Source organism: Sander vitreus, chromosome 3, assembly GCF_031162955.1.
Source record: "Sander vitreus isolate 19-12246 chromosome 3, sanVit1, whole genome shotgun sequence".
NCBI classification, from domain to species: Eukaryota; Metazoa; Chordata; class Actinopteri; order Perciformes; family Percidae; genus Sander; species Sander vitreus.
In genome coordinates, this window is record NC_135857.1 from 29,138,535 (window position 1) to 29,154,627 (window position 16,093).

Below are 16,093 nucleotides of genomic sequence, written 5' to 3' on the forward strand. Positions count from 1 at the left end.
AGGAAAAGGCTAGCACAAAGTGTCCTTTTGGCTGTAAAAGAGAATAATGTATTGACATAAATGTGTTTATTTGACCATTTTTATAGACAAAAATCTCAAAGAGAGCAGTATCTGCCATATTAATTACATCCAAGGTCCAAGGTAAACATTTTACAAAAAATAAATAGCTTAAAAAGGAAGCCGTAATAATAAAATAGTATGGTCCTTCACTGAAGGGATATAGGCCCAATGTGCCATCTCTTTTGATTTATAACAGTGTAAATTAACAACAGGAATGAAGAAATCAAACATACATACAAGAGTCTGAAAACAACTGTGAACGTTTGCATATGATGCATTAACAGATAAAAGTCTGGAAACAAATAAAATTAATGTTATTTTTCATATAGACGATAGATAGTATGCTTATCACTTAACTTAGTAATAACACCTCTGAAGACATATTTGTGGCATTTCAGATTGTTTGTACCAATGTTCCTCTCAACTGCATTATAATGCACCTGGGAAAAGGCTAAAAGAGGGAAATTCTCTGTCATGGGTTTCTCTGGTCATGAATGACCAGTCATTACCTATGCTAATTCATTTTACATGCCGCGTAAACTCAAACTCAATTTCTATAAATTCTATAAGTCTAGATCTGCATTGAAACAATCGGTTCTGATGTAGGCTATAACTAGCACATTTTAAAGTCCTAAATATTGTCAGATTTAGTGTCACTGAAAAACATCTTCATCACAATCATTTAACACAAAACATTTTGTATGTGTGTAGAAAAGAGAAGCAATCAAACATGAGCTTATTTCCCAGAGGCTTAAATTCCAATGCATCGATCCTACCTCAATAATAGGTAAATGGCATGATCAAAGCTTTATAGGTGTTTAAGTTCTGTGAAGGACAATTGGAGGTATATTTACACTGTGCTGGTGTTCGACAGCAGGTTTCATGCCATTGTTTGCTGCTAGAACATTGTCCAGCCTCACTTTAAATGATAGGTAACTTAGAACATACTGCCGATTATACCAGACTTCATCCAAAAAGTTAGTCTCTCTTTAAAGAGGGACAAGAAAACTTCTCTTTCTGGAGAATACACACACACACACACACACACACACACACACACACACACACACACACACACACACACACACACACACACACACACACACACACACAGCACCTTCATCTAGCATCTATACATAGCATCACATGTACATCCTGAGGTAGATTTCCTTTGTTTCAAATCTCAATAGTGGTTGTTAAATGTCAACAAAAGATAACAAAACAATATTCAGGCTAATGCCCCTGATGTGACTTGATGCGACCAGTTGGTAACATTAACAGATTATGAGGCAATGGGCCCCTGGGCACAGGCGCGTAAAAGGCCCCCAACCCCTCCTAAATACTGTAAAAGCAAGAACTCCAGACTGAAAGAGAGACAAAACAAATACAAACAATACAACGCACTTGAACCACATTTTACAGCTAGACCAGAACTCTCAGGATCTCAAAAACACAAAAACGACGTAGAGATGTTGTTTGTAATTGTTTTGCATCTTTTTGTAGTTGTTTTGTGTGTCTTTGTAGTCATGTGTGTCTCCTGGTCAGGGGCGCCGTATAGGGGGGAAAAGTTAGGACAATTCCAAGGGCCCATGACTGACAGGGGCCCCAAAAAATAGGTAAAAACTAATTTAAAATTATTAAACCATCATCATTCAGTATATATATTTCAAATATAATAATAAAATTAATGATCTCTTTGTTTTTACTTGTTTTTGGCAGTAAAAGTTAAATATCCCCATTGACCAAAAAGTAAACATCCATATAGACCGACCACCCCCCTGTATCTGCATGAAATGGTTTGGTCCTGCCGTAGCGCACTCAGTGACGGTGTTTAGTTGCAGTCAGTAGATGCAGCAGAACTACAGTGACCACAATGTTACCAAGTAACGTTAAATCAAAATCTGGTTTTCAAAAAAGGAAAGAGAGAAAAGAGAGAGAGCAAAGACAAAGGAAAGGGTGTCAAACTGTAACCCAGTTTTTCACCAAGAAAGGTGGGTAGCCTATAGTCTGTGAGTGGTATTAACCTGTTGGCTTAATGTCCATAGTGAAATAAGCCTACATTTAATCACCATTTAATAAGTGCAGGGAAACGTTTAGCAAGAGATTCATATTGAATCATTGTCTCTGCCCCTTTTAGCAGACTTAACAACAGATGAGTCAGCAGCACCCCAGTCTCCCCCTAACTGAGCCCCTCCCTGTCCCAGTGAAGAAGGTGAGCAACATTGTGTTAAATGACATGCCAGTTAGCATCAGTGCAGGGAGTCTGTGGGGATTTCTCTGTCTTTCATTAATAATTATAATAATTAATTTTGTTAAGAGAATTTTCCATTTTGTCAAATTCTAGTACTAGTACTGAACTGCAAGAAGCCTTTAGTTGCATGCCTTTAATTAGAGTTATGTAAAGCTTTTGATGGGACAGTTAGGTCCTAGAGATGTGGTGACAACAGCTGCGCAGAGGGGGGCCCAATTTGATTTTTTTGTCATGGGGCCCAAAATTCCTGGCGGCGCCTCTGCTCTTGGTTTGCTTTGTGTTGCTTTGTGGTTGGTGTGTGTCTCTCTGTGGTTGGTGTGTGTCTCTTTGTGGTTGGTTTGTGTCTCTTTGTGGTCATTTTGTGTCTCTTTGTGGTCGCTTTGTGTTTCTTTGTGGTTTTATGTATCTCTCTGTGGTTGGTTTGTCTTTTTGTGGTCGTTTTTGTGTCTCTGCCCCCTGATCCCTTTGGCCCCTGTTTCTTTGTGGTTGTTATGTCTCTCTCTGTGGTCGGTTTGTGTTTCTTTGTGGTCGTTTTGTGTCTCTGCCCCCTGACCCCTTTGGCCCCTGGGCCTGTGCCCAGTGTGCCCAATCAGTAATCCATCCATGGTAGATAAGTGCAGTCAGACCAGAAAGGGAAAGTTCACTATACTCCTATTCCTAATAAGCACTCTTGGTTGAGACATTCTCCAGAGACTGGCTCTGGGATTTTGTTCAGATCGCACTTCTCTGGCTCAACAGTCTTCCCAGTGTAGTCTATGCAGAAGACGCTGCGGCGGCGCTCACCCTGGCCACAAGTTCGTGAGCACACAGACCAAGGTCCCATCTGCCATATGGGGCACGGCAGATCCCCGCAAGGCCTTATGTCTACGGGCTTCAGGTCTTTGTCGCACTGGCTGGAGAGGAAGCCTGCGCTGTCTCGGCATTCAACATTTCTCCTGGACCATCCGGAGCCACAGCTCTTGGAGCACTCAGACCACTCCCCCAGCACCCAGTCAGGTACACCGAATGGATGGATCATATGCAGAGACAGGGATGAGCCCTTCCTCTCTTTGGATTTGTTGAAGGTCACATCTCTAGGGATGAAAAATGTATATTTGACCTTGGGAGGGTTGGCATCCCCCGCAGTGGCAAGGAGTTGGATGGTGATGGCCTCCTTCAGCTGCCTGAAGCTCTGGATCCTCTCCAGCGTGGTGGAGGAGCCGCTGTACTTTAGCACAGCACCCAGCACAGGAATGTCCTGCTCCACCGTGGATACAGAGAAGTTACCGTTGAGGATGTAACCGCCACTCTCTCTCTTTATAGCCAGGTAGTTCCCGTCATGTTTGATCCCTCTGTGGCTCCGCTGTTTGATGTCAATGTTAGTAGCGCCGACGGGAATTGTGACAATGTCGCTGTATCCATAGCTGTTAGAGAAAACAACGAACTGGATTTAGATAATGCACTTAGTTTTCTTAATTTAAAGAAATAGTTCAACAATTTGGGTAATATGCTTACATTCTTTGCTTCCTTACCTCTCAAATGCTCAGAAATATGCCTAACCAACACCTGTAAAGCTCACTACTTAATGCAATAGTTTGACATTTTGGGAAACACTCTTACAAACAGAGCCAGGCTTTCCTAATTTACAGTCTTTGTGCTATCAAAGCTCACCGGCTGCTGGCTGTAGGCTTATATCTAACGAGGGTGATCCTGATGAAGGCCACAAGCTGAAACGGATGGGTCTAAACAAAAAAGTAGTTCTGTATACTACAAGTGTTGCTGGAGTTATACTTCTTCTGACTTTTCCCCTTCTCCATGCATCCTGGAAGTAGGTTAAGTTGTACCAGAGATCCCTACTGGGCCTTTATTGAATGGACAGCTATGAAAGTGGTATGAATTTAGTCTATCTAACTGAGGTCAAGAAAGCTATTTTCTTAGGGACTTTTTGGAGCACTTACGTTGCTTTGTTGTAGGAGCCTGTAATCTTTCTACAGGTGAGCCCACTTCCTCCACACACTCCACATTTATCCACCCTCTTGTTGGATCCAATCACCTGGTCGCAGCCTGCCTTCACACACTGGCCTTGGACACACACTGATGTGGTGTCAGGGCCACAGGTCGTCCCGTCAATCACCTGCAGCGACGCAACAAGTAGGTGTTGATTCTTTGCATCTTGTAGATTTTTTTAATGATTGCTTATCTAGGATGTAGCTCCTATTCTATATTAAGATGCAGAGAGAATGACTTTTGACAAAGAATCTCAACTTTAGGTTAACTGTGAGAAGAGATAGTAAGTGCACTTAGAGTTACTGTTAACATTATTTCAGAAAACTGCCAGATATCCCATGTGTCATGTAAGATTATTTGTTATTGCAATACCAAAAAAAACTCAAGAGTATGTGTTCTTTATCCAAATATAACACAAACTTCTATTTCAGACAGTTTTTTTACAAATGTTAATTTTCATTGGAAAGCATCAGATCAATATTGGGACATGTTAGCTGAACTGTAAATGTGAATGTGTTGGCAAAATGGCTGTGCAGATACTGTACCTTGGATTCAAACACCTTAAATTCACTGCTGCCCCTGGCCCTGCAGAACAGCTTACATCTGTCTCTGGGAGAAACACCAGCATACTTTGGGATCCACTGTTTTATATTCCCGTTGGAGTCCAGGTAGTTGGGGCTGTTGTACTTCTCACACTGCTCCTCTCTGAAACTCTTTCCTAAGGTAAAAGCCGGAGTAAAACTTAGCGTTGTTACACTGAGGTCAACTCTTGACCAAAACTTGACTCTTGACCTCCCTACAAAAGTATATTTATGTAAAAATATACAGTCAAATATGCTCAATACATCAATATTCATATTTCTATATTAGTAGAAATTTGGATTACACGTTTTGATGAATTACCTGCAGTGCACTGTATATCAAGAGAGCTAAAACGATTAGTCGATTAATTGATTTGTCAATTGAGAGAAAATGAATCAACATTTATTTCGATAATAATCATCTAGTTAATTGAAAAATGACCTGCCACATATGATTTTATTGAAATAATGAGCAGTTTATTATACATGTATCATGTAATTCAATTCAATTTCAATTCAGAAGGTATATTTTGTCACATGCTCATACAGTACAGTATTTGCAGTAAAATGCAGGGTGGCATACTCTTGAGGCTGTGCTAAAAAAGCTAGTGTGCAATAAAGAGAATAATGGAATAAAAGTGAAAGGAATAAATATAAAAGATAAAAATTCAAAGATGAGTCAAGTGGACTGCATGGACTGAACTGGGAGAGAAAGCGTTTATGTGCTCTGCTCCCCTCACAAACCGGCATAGTGTTATTTCTTACCGTCGTTGTTGTCACAGGGCTGCGTGTTGCAGGACTGGTACTGAACTCGCTGTCCTTCACAGTACTTCCCTCCGTTCTGAGGCAGAGGGTCAGTGCACTCCCTATAGGAGAACTCCACCCCTCCTCCACATGTTCTGGAGCACTGCTGCCACAGCCCCCACAAGCTCCAGCCGCCGTCCACAACCACCTGTGGTAAAACACAGCAAGAAAAGAGGGGGGAAAAGAGCAGTCAGAATAGTTGGTTGGAGCTCAGTGCCAAAGGCAATCTCAGCTGTGTAGCCTAAACCACAGCCTGGGCTTCTGGGTTTGAGGCTGCACAGTGTATTGGCGTGCCGTGACTCCAGGCTAAATCTTTGTTGAAGTTCGGCACGCGCCTGCTGTCTGCCTCTACCCACATTCCTGCCACATGTGTCACTCACCACTAGTGGAACCTGCCATGCTGCAGCTTTGTAAGGTACAATTGAAAGTGTGTTTGTGCATATGTGTGTGTGTTTGCTAGCGTGAGTGTCCTTTCCAGAAGTTTTATGAGTTTGGACCAGCTAACATCACAACTGCCAGCACGTCTGGATTCATAAACAGATGTGTGATCATAACACACGGAGAAGATATCTAGGCAAGTAAGCTAAAATGAAACATTGAGATGTATAAATGTTCTTCAAGGAAATATAAACAGGCATCATGAAGCAAATGGATTCACCAAATTCCAACAATGCTGTAATCCATACTTTTACAAATGTATTCCTACTTAAGGTCAAGGTAAACTTTATTATCCCAAATAGGGAAAATCGAGTGGTCAAGGTGCAGGTACACAAAACAATCCTAAAAAAAGATGTAAATACAAATTAACAATATGCAATTCCCCCCTTCCATCCCCCCATAACACACCCACGTATGCACACACACGCACACACACGCGCACACGCACACACACACACACACACACACACACATGCATACACGCACACAAACACACACACACAGAGCACTTTCAAGTACCCTTACATACACACACACTAATATAGACAAATAAATACAACAATGTGTAGTGAAAAAGACTAACATACTTAAAACTTCTTACAACTGCGATGCTGAAAAAGTGCCATATCTCAACTACCTAAGACACTGTATTTACTCTCTAGAGTTTTGTATTGATGACTTCCCTTAACAGGATATTGGCTAAGGGAGATTGTCTTAGATTTGCTGACATACGTGTTTTATGACTACAAACTTGATTACTCTTTTTCTGTGTAATTGAGAAGTGCACTTTAAAGGAAGTGACTCATTAAAACCGCAGGGCAGTTCAAAACATAGCATAACAGCACAAGAAGAGAAAAGTTACAAAGTCAGCAAACTGACTCACTGATGTCTTTTACACAGCTAAGATTGCTAACATTAGCCACCATAAGCTACTGGTCATACCAGACCAACTAAAGCTGTAGCAGCAAACTCCTGAGTGTATTGAATTGAACAAGGCTGTGTTTTATTGTTAATTAATTCAACTTTTCATTTGTAAGAATAAAGAAGCAGTCTTACCAGTGGCTGCATCACATCCTGAGTCAACATGCACGCTCCATGGAGGCATGTTCCGTTGAGGCTACAGGGGGTGCCGTCAGCCCAGGGCAAGCTGCCGTTCTTGGTGGAACACTGCAGCGTCCCATCCTCCTGACACCACAGCTGGCTACAAATATCACTATCTGAGGAGTTGGGGCATTGGACAAACTCCTCTCCAAACATCTGCTGGCACTGCTGGTCCAGGCTGTACTTAGTGCCTGGCAGCTCTCTTGGTAACGGTATGGTACTCTCTGGGACATCCAGCAGGCAGTCCCCTGCGGTTACAACATAAAGCAACACTGTATGAGAATGATTATTTTGTGGTTTATGGAGATTATGCAACTTTGTGGCACAGTAACAATTGTAAATGTGTTGCTCTTTGTGTGTGGCATGACAACAGTGGGAAAATATTCAGGTCAAGTTGTGTCCCGACTATATAAATTAATAATGCAGTGCACTTTTATAGGCAGGCTGGTGTTCTGAATCAGGACATTTGACAGCTATTCCAAATCAGAATTTATTAATTGTCCTCTAATGATTCCTTGTTACATTCAATACGCTTTTTGTCTAGAGTTGTTAATGACGTCCTCAGTTTGGAATGAACATTCTCAGCCACACAAGTTTTTTTTCAAACTGATAAAGAACATATTTTGCTGACACCAGCTGTTGCTTTTGGCTGAGGAGGTGAAGAACAGGAAGAAGTTAATTGTATGACTCAGTGGAAAAGAAGGTTCACTGATAGGTCTAGCAAGAATACAAACACTACATGATGCACAACGTGAGATGGGGAGAGGCAGGCGAGACAAGAGAAAGAAACAGAAAAGGAGAGAGTGAAGAGAAGAGGATGTGGAGAGAGAAGATGTGGAAATCTAGTGCAAGATAAACTATCCCTACAACCCATAATTTGAGGTGAGCAACATGTTAAAGCAGGAAAGCCATAGTTAGAGCGTGAGAGAAAAACAGTGTGTTTTAGTCATCTTTGAATCAGCGCTAATAACAGAGCCACAGTGTGTTGGCAGACGTCCATGTTGGCAGAAGGTCTCTACAGGGCGCTTACTTTTTGATTTACTCAAACCCATTTCCAACTGGTATTAAAATCCGATCTGAGTGATCCAATCACAAGTGCACATCTCTAAGTATAGGTGGGAATGCAGCCAGGAAGCAATGAGGACACATTGAGATCCGATCACTCAGACCACATTCGAAGGTGGTCTAGGCCACATATGACCACATTCTTTTAGCAATGTGTACTGGGCCACATTCAGGACTGCCTACTCAACTGTGAGTGGAATTACCTACTCATTCAAAGTGTTTATGATGTCCCAGAAACCACTGAGAGTGAATCTTGTGTTTTGGAGGTTATTATCGTACTGTCGGTGATGTCTCAGGAACAGGATATTATGTACATACTGTATTTGTTTGCATATGAAGTGGGGAAGTGAGATCCAGGTGGGAAAACACGTACTAAAAGGTGTCCGCTTGTGATCGGATCACTCAGATTGGATATTAATACCAGGTGGAAATGTGGCCTCAGTGTGTAATTTTTGACAGATTGGTGTGACAACCTAAAGTATTCCCTACCATGTCCATTGTCAAAGAACTCTGTGATGTAGAGAGCACTGCAGGGAGACCAAGGCGCTGTCTTGTTGAGGCTGACAAACAGAGGAGCCATCAGGTAATGTCCTCCCAGATCTCCAAACAGCCTCTCACAGGTCTTGGAGTCATCGTGAGGCATACTCAACACATGACCTGCAGTGGGAAGGAATGCAATGATAATGATGTGAAATATAGGTTCACAGATGCACAGACAAGTGGTTATGAATGAGTAAAAAAAGATTTGAACTTGCCTATTACATTACAAACTTTATTTCATAAATCCTACACCCACACCAGCCCACCCATATGACAACAAATGTGAGCTAACCGAGCTCATGTGCAGTTGTGAAGGCAGCTTGCAGGCCGTTATCCTCGATAACTGAGCAGCTTCTCTTGGGATCGCACATCGTCCCGACATCGGCCACACCCAACGTGTCGCAGCTCTTCTGTCCACAGATGTCCTGCAACACAACCAAACACAGAAAACACTTAAATTGGCACACCAAGGTCAGGATGATGATGTAAGACTTGAAAATAATTATTATTAAAGTATGCAAAAGCAGACGTTCAAAAATCTAATTCTAAATCTAAAATGATGAGCAATTGTATTCACCCAAACTGTATTATATCTTATTAAGGTTAACAAGCCTCGAGACTATTAATGGGATAAAGCCTGACATCCGTCCTTCGCCTTCTGCTATCTACGCTATCTATTTTGCAAGGGCACCATTGTTGCATCTGGGTCAGTGGAATGTGCCATTCGAATGGCAGCAAGATACTACTGACATACTTACTACTTGGAATCCCTGTATAACACTAATACAAAGTCACACACACAGCAGTATGTACTGGTGGAGAGTGGTATCTGCCAGTGGAACATGAGTGATATAAGTGCAATAAGCCAGGGAACCACAGCGGCAAACCAAAATCAACAGTGACTCACCAAAAAGAATCGACATATGCCACTAAAACAAGAGCTGTGTACCATGAGCCACTTTTTGGTCTTGTCACTGCTGCCAAACAGCTTCAGTGTGATGGAACACTTAAACTCTCCACTGAAACCAAAATGCATACTTGTATTGCATCCAATTCAACTAAAAATGTATTTCATTCAAACCAGTTCAGGTTAAGGTCTTGTCATGAACAGTAAGTGTAGTATTGCGCAATATTGGCTCAATCCGCTGTTCTAAACCTACATAAGGTCTATTTCCCTTCAAAAGTAGGGAACATTTGCTGAGAACCAGCTGGCAGAGTGGACTATCAAAGAGTTAAAGACATTATCCTATCAAATAGAAAATATATTAAGCATATGGGCAGCCCTGACTGACTGTTATATTAATCACATAGGATGGCGAGCCTTCACTGTCTATTTGTGTAAGTTGTTTTTCTGCCACTTTTTAAGAAACTAATCAAAAACATGCTGCTCAGTATTTCCAGTCATAAAACAAAGCAAATAAATATCCTCAGCATGCAGCTGTCGAGAGCTGTGATCTAGGAAAATTAACAGTGTGGTATATCAGAAATCTTTCCCCGCTCGAGAAGACGCCTGGCTGTGTAGGACGGAGACGGAAGCATCCATGGCCTCGCCTCAGACCCAAAATACCACAAGGCAGAAGCCTCAAATTCAAAACACATCTGGACTTGGAGCTGCCGTTTGAACCCAGCTCAGCGTGTGTTTGTACACCTTGTTCCACAATAGCATCTGTCACTCATGTATGCAGACACACAGACAAAGTAAGATGTATGGGTCAAAGCACAAGCTATTATATGGCATTTGCAGATACTGCAGATAGTGCAGACAGACGGATAAACACACACACACACACATACAATATAAGACCACAAAAATGTTTCCACTACAGTTTCACAACAGACAGTAGTGGCAGCAGCCTTCAGACTGTGATTGACCCAGACCCAGCCACGCACTCAAGCTGACCATTTAAAGTGTCTTAATCATGTCAGGGCTGATTTGTGGCCGCACTAAAGTTAGCTCATCCACGAGGAGCCTTCCGTCCTCTACATTTCAAAGCATATTTCCGCTGAAATGGAAAAACAAACAAAACTGGGTTTTGCGAAAGCAGCTTTAACAAATCCAGCACAAAACATATGTTCTAGTCATCATTTCTCTGATCCAGGGTCAGATTTACATGCTAACGTCATTCATTTGGCAGATAAATGCCAAGCCTGTCATCAAATCAAGCTGCAACCAGGGCACTTAGCTGTAGAAATTTAATAATAGAGAAGTTACTCGCCCAATGTATTGTCTGCTAACACCTTGTCAACATGCACATACCAGATGGAAGAAGGCAGCCAAGTACAGCAGAACAAGCCAATCACAACTCAAACCCTAAGGACTTGTGAACTTATTTCCTGTCGAAGCATCCATAAAGCACAGTTTGCTCTCTGTTGACATTCCCCCTGCTTGGAAAAGATCACAACTATTCCATCTTTTCAGCATCCTTAATTCACCCAAAAGGCTAGAAAGGCTTTCCTTTACCTCACCTTGTTTAATTTTTTTTCACTGATCTCACACATGTGCTCCCTGGTTGCTAAAAGAGCAAAATATGATAATACCTGTCCCATGCAAAATTCTCTTTTTCAGCTGGATCCCCACTATAAACGTAACTGGCCCTAAAAGGCACCTGTGTTACTGTAAGAAACTTTGCTTTCAAGTAAATGTGTGGCTGAGACTGCTGCTCAGAAACCACATTTTGTACTGCAGCTGGCCTGGGACTGAATTCCACCAAGGCTTAATTTGTGACTCATCCTTGCTGGGTTATTGTCTTCTGAATGGAGAACAAAATATACCAGACTATCATGTTTAAGTCGACAATCTATTCTAATTATACACTGTAAAGCACTCACAACATTGTTTGAGTTGTTTCACACACCAAAGAGTCTAAACCATGCTCTGAATAAAGGCTCCACTACCATAATCATAAACTGATACCAGCTATCTGGTGCTAATACTGAATAGTTTTAAATCTGTATTAATCACATGTGGTTGATATATTGGGGGCCTTAAAAAGTTGTTATGGCTAATGTGTGAGCTCTTTTTACCCGCCTGAAGAATGTAAGTCCAATACTTGTTCTCCTTTTACTTTTGTGTTAGTCTCCACCAACTCCCAGGAACCATCTGGCTCTTTAGCTGCTAATGCTCCTATGTTCACCAGTTAGTATTTAACTGTCTGCCTGCTGTTTGGTGCTGAGTAGGTCAGTTTATCAATGTTTTTTTGCTGAAAACTGCAGCTGATAATAAAGTTGATAAGAGAGGTGAGAATGAAACAAAACAATAACATTGCATGCCAGAAAACAAAACAAAATGCTGAAGCTGGAAAAACGCCTTATAGTGCTTAGGGGAACTGCTGAGTTGCGTGATCATTCTTTGTAGGTTCATCATTATGAGTGATACCATTCACATTTCACACAGGCATTTCACCCATTAGTTACAGTATATAAAAAATATTATTAGTGCATCTTTAAATTATAGTTTTATGACCAAATATTGTAAACATTCAGTATTTACTGTAGCTCAAACTTTCCAATGAAACCTTTGATAATAGTGCTCCTTTCATTATGAAATGTGGTGTTCCACAAGGATTTATTTTTTTAACCACTGCTGTTTTTAAATTTAAATAAACGTTCTAGTAAATTTGACTTAACTTAAGATCCATTTTATAGCTTTTTCTGAAAAGTTCAACCACATCTCACAGTCTGTCTCAGTGGATGAAGTTTGGTCAGTTGTCATACAGATGTGAATGGCCTTCTTTAACTTTCCCCCGACCATCCACTGACTCCTGGTTGATGACTTTTGACCCTTCTCAGTCGATGCTGTGACTAGTTTTGGTGTTCACAGACCATGTTGCCTGTGTTGTCTGTTTCCAATGTTCATTAAATCTCTTGGGTCTTTGTTGTTTCACCAATGTAGTCTCTGTGACAACTGAGCAAACTCCATCCGCTGAAGAAGACTAGAAATCGGAGATGAAAGCTTTAGAAAGCTGGTAAGTGGACCTTGAGTTGTTTGTTTTGTCAAACTACTGTCTCCAAGGTGAACAATTAACTTTCATGCTCAAATTCTGGAAAATGTATCTCATCAAATGTTTAAAACATTATATGTAGATGATGGTATGTTTTTGCAGATACCTCAACAACTATTCTGCAGCTGTGTAAAGAAGCTAAACCAGCTATGTACTTGGCCCTCACCTCTCTGGTGAAAAGCATGGCAGTGTCATAGTGCCCTGGATGCCTCTGGCTTGGTGGGTTGAAGAGCTGCTGCCAGGAGCAGAAGTTCCTCAGAGCCACACCTCCATTGCTGGAGACCTCCGGGCCAACCTCCTCATCCTCCACCACCAACAACTTCACCACCACCATGTTTACTGAGTTCTTTATGCTGGGGTGCTTGTAAAGCTGGGCAGCCATCGACATCAGGGTCAGAATGTAGTGCTGTGGAGGAGGAGAGACAGGACACAACATTTAATTAATATTTAAGATACAGTGGAGGATGGATAAAAGATAGCATGGTTAAAACCAAATGGGTGAAGGTCATGCAGCACAGGTTTTGCATGATATAATGTTTGTGTCTCTGCCTGCACAGGCAACAGCCTAACAATATTAGATTTTTGTAGCCATTAGTGATATTTGAGACTTACAAAACCTGATAACACTTCATCAGCCAATATTCATTTTTCATTTTTTTAGTCCTTGGACAATACCATATTATCTGCTTTAAGCTGAAATCAGCTGGTATGCTTCATTTAGCAGCCCAGCTCAAGCACACACCAGACTGTAATTGGTCGAGGTACACACAGAGACCTCTTCAAAATCACAAACTGATCACTGTCACTATATGTATATGTATACTATATATAAACAAAAATAAAGGTAACCAAGTTTGATATAAACACACTTTACTGTAGTGTGACACTACCTGTATTTCTCCTGCTCATAATGTACAGTGTTGATGCACATCACCAGGATTGCACATGAGCTTGGAAATTGCAAAAATGTGTCAGACACACTCACAAGTATTTGCATCTTAAGCTTGCAACCAGGTTCAGGAAAACAGAAGCCTTATTTGAGACCATACTGTCTTCTTCTTCTAAGTGAAGAATTCAGTGAAAATTTCCCATTTGAGAGCGCAGCCTCCAAATAGTTTTTGTCCACTATTCATGATTGTGTCATGGGAGGTAGTGATGGGCAGAGGTTTCCACAGTGCTGTCATAGGGTTGTGTTTTAGTGGAGAGCTGGTAAATCACAACGAATGTGGGAGACTGTGCCATGATGTGTATAGCAAAGTCTTCCATCAGCCTTGCTGAACTCACTTTTTCTAGGGTGGGATGATACTCCCACATAAAGTTTTCCACATGTGCTACATGAGCCATGTTGATTCTTGCCTGGGACCTCTAAATCACTAAAACCACCCCTGCTCATAGAAAACCAGGGTAATGAAATTGGAATCTCATTTGTAACGAAAAGCCAACACAAGCCCGACTTATCAGTCTAACCTTTGTCCACTTGACCCTGGTGCCTAGAAGCCTTTCCATACTCCTTTAACTTACTTACTGTGGGATGAGGCAGAGGGTCTGGCAGCTGAGGAACTTGTTAAGTACAAACAGACTAGAACTTGGCTGCTCCAGGTTGTGGCAGGATCATGGATTGTCATACTTTGACTGTCTTACTTTCAGGAGTTTTTTTGTGATATAGTATCACCATCCAACGATTCGATTCAATTTACATAATAGCTGTTTTGTATGATGTACAGCAGGAGAAGGTTATTTAAATGAATGCATAAAGTAAGAGTAAAGCTAGAACAGAATAGATATTGTAAGCCTTGTGAATCTTCCCTGGGTGATGCTAAGGCTCTGCTGCCAAATCGTGACCAAGTCTTTAGGAATGTGCTTCAGCATTGCTTACAATTCTGTTGCATGACCTCTTTCTCAGCCTGTGGAAAACAGGGAGCCCACCGATTGCCTCCCCAAGCCTCATCATTGCCAAAACATGTTTTATGAAGCAGCACAGAAAAACAAACCCCTGCCACTATATGTCTAGGCTATGAATTCTTACAAGCAGGATGGGGAAATAAAGGAAAAAGATGACGTCTTCGACGTTTTGTTTATGGGACAATCTGCGGATTAAACTTAAGGTTTGTTTAGGTTCCTATCAACAGTGTGTGCAGGAAATAATGAGTTCATCGTGTCTGACCTTTATTTCATCTCCATAGAAGTGGGTCATGGTTGAGTCTGCTACCACCAGGGTCTCTATGAACCGTGGCGCGGAAACAAAGCGTCTCCGGCGAGGTTCCCTCTGTGCGTCACTGTCGCCGTGCGTAAAACTTTCCCCGTTGTGCTTCTCCGCTCGACTCTCAGCCGCCGCGTGTTCAAACAGGAGGGGAACACCGTGGTTTTTGCTGAATGTCCTCCTCTTGATGACATGCAGCTGCTCGGCAGAGTCTGGCCCAAGGCCGCCGCGAAGTTTGGGCTCAATTAAATACTCTTTCCCCTCCGTTATGAAGGAGCCAAAGATGCCCGAGCACAAACTGACAGCCACAACCGAGCTTTGATCGTCATCTACATTCCCCGAGTAAAAGCAGCTCCTAAGCTGTCCTTCTTTCTCCTCTGTCTGGTTTATACATTTCTGGAGATCAGCGACAAGTTGGGCACCTGAAGAGCTGCGTAAAGCGCCAACATCTCTGGCTTTGATGCGCTGTATGGTGAAGGAAGGCGCGATAAAGCTGGTATCTGGAATAAGGTTTAGAGTCAAGTCCTTGCCAAATGCACTGAGGATGAATCTCGGCTGATCCTCGCTTCTTTTCCAAAAGCGACCGCTGATTCTTCCATTTATCCGAACAGGTACAATATCCTCAGATTCAAATGGAGTGGAAAGTGCTGCGTTCATTACGCACAGGAGTAAAACGACCAAACACACAGTGGAACACATCTTCTGCAATGGAAATTGCGCTCAAGAGTAGTAACAATAAAGATTTTATTACAATGTATGTCCTTTATCTCTGGTAATGGCGCGTCTTCTCTAATCGTAGAGAAATAGTTATTTCCTTAAATCAGAGATCTGTTCAAATGAAAGTGATTTCCCAGCGCTGTGAAGGCAGTCTTGGTCAAAGTTATGTCTGGTATTTAATTTCAGTTTGTCTGAATTGTCGTTTCTGATACCCTCACTAAGCTAAGTCTTGTTGTACCACTCGCCAGCACCGAAGCAGTCTGGACATATCGGGGGTATTTATACTTTCTGCTCTTCCCTGGACATGAGGGGGTTTATTTTTGATATCCTCCGTTGCTGGAAATTCTCC

At 41.8% G+C, this 16,093-nt stretch overlaps 1 protein-coding gene across 1 annotated transcript; it reads right to left on the reverse strand.

Annotated features, from left to right (window-relative positions):
- Nucleotides 1–44: 44 nt before the first annotated feature.
- On the reverse strand, nucleotides 45–16,076 carry LOC144515762 (A disintegrin and metalloproteinase with thrombospondin motifs 8-like). Its single transcript, XM_078246867.1, has 9 exons — nucleotides 14,992–16,076; nucleotides 12,994–13,233; nucleotides 9,119–9,251; nucleotides 8,776–8,943; nucleotides 7,177–7,469; nucleotides 5,644–5,830; nucleotides 4,843–5,015; nucleotides 4,249–4,424; nucleotides 45–3,714 (listed from the first exon to the last, which is right to left on the reverse strand). Exons 1-9 carry the CDS (start codon nucleotides 15,724–15,726, stop codon nucleotides 2,955–2,957), a joined length of 2,865 nt encoding a protein of 954 aa, XP_078102993.1. The 5' UTR covers nucleotides 15,727–16,076; the 3' UTR covers nucleotides 45–2,954.
- Nucleotides 16,077–16,093: the final 17 nt, after the last annotated feature.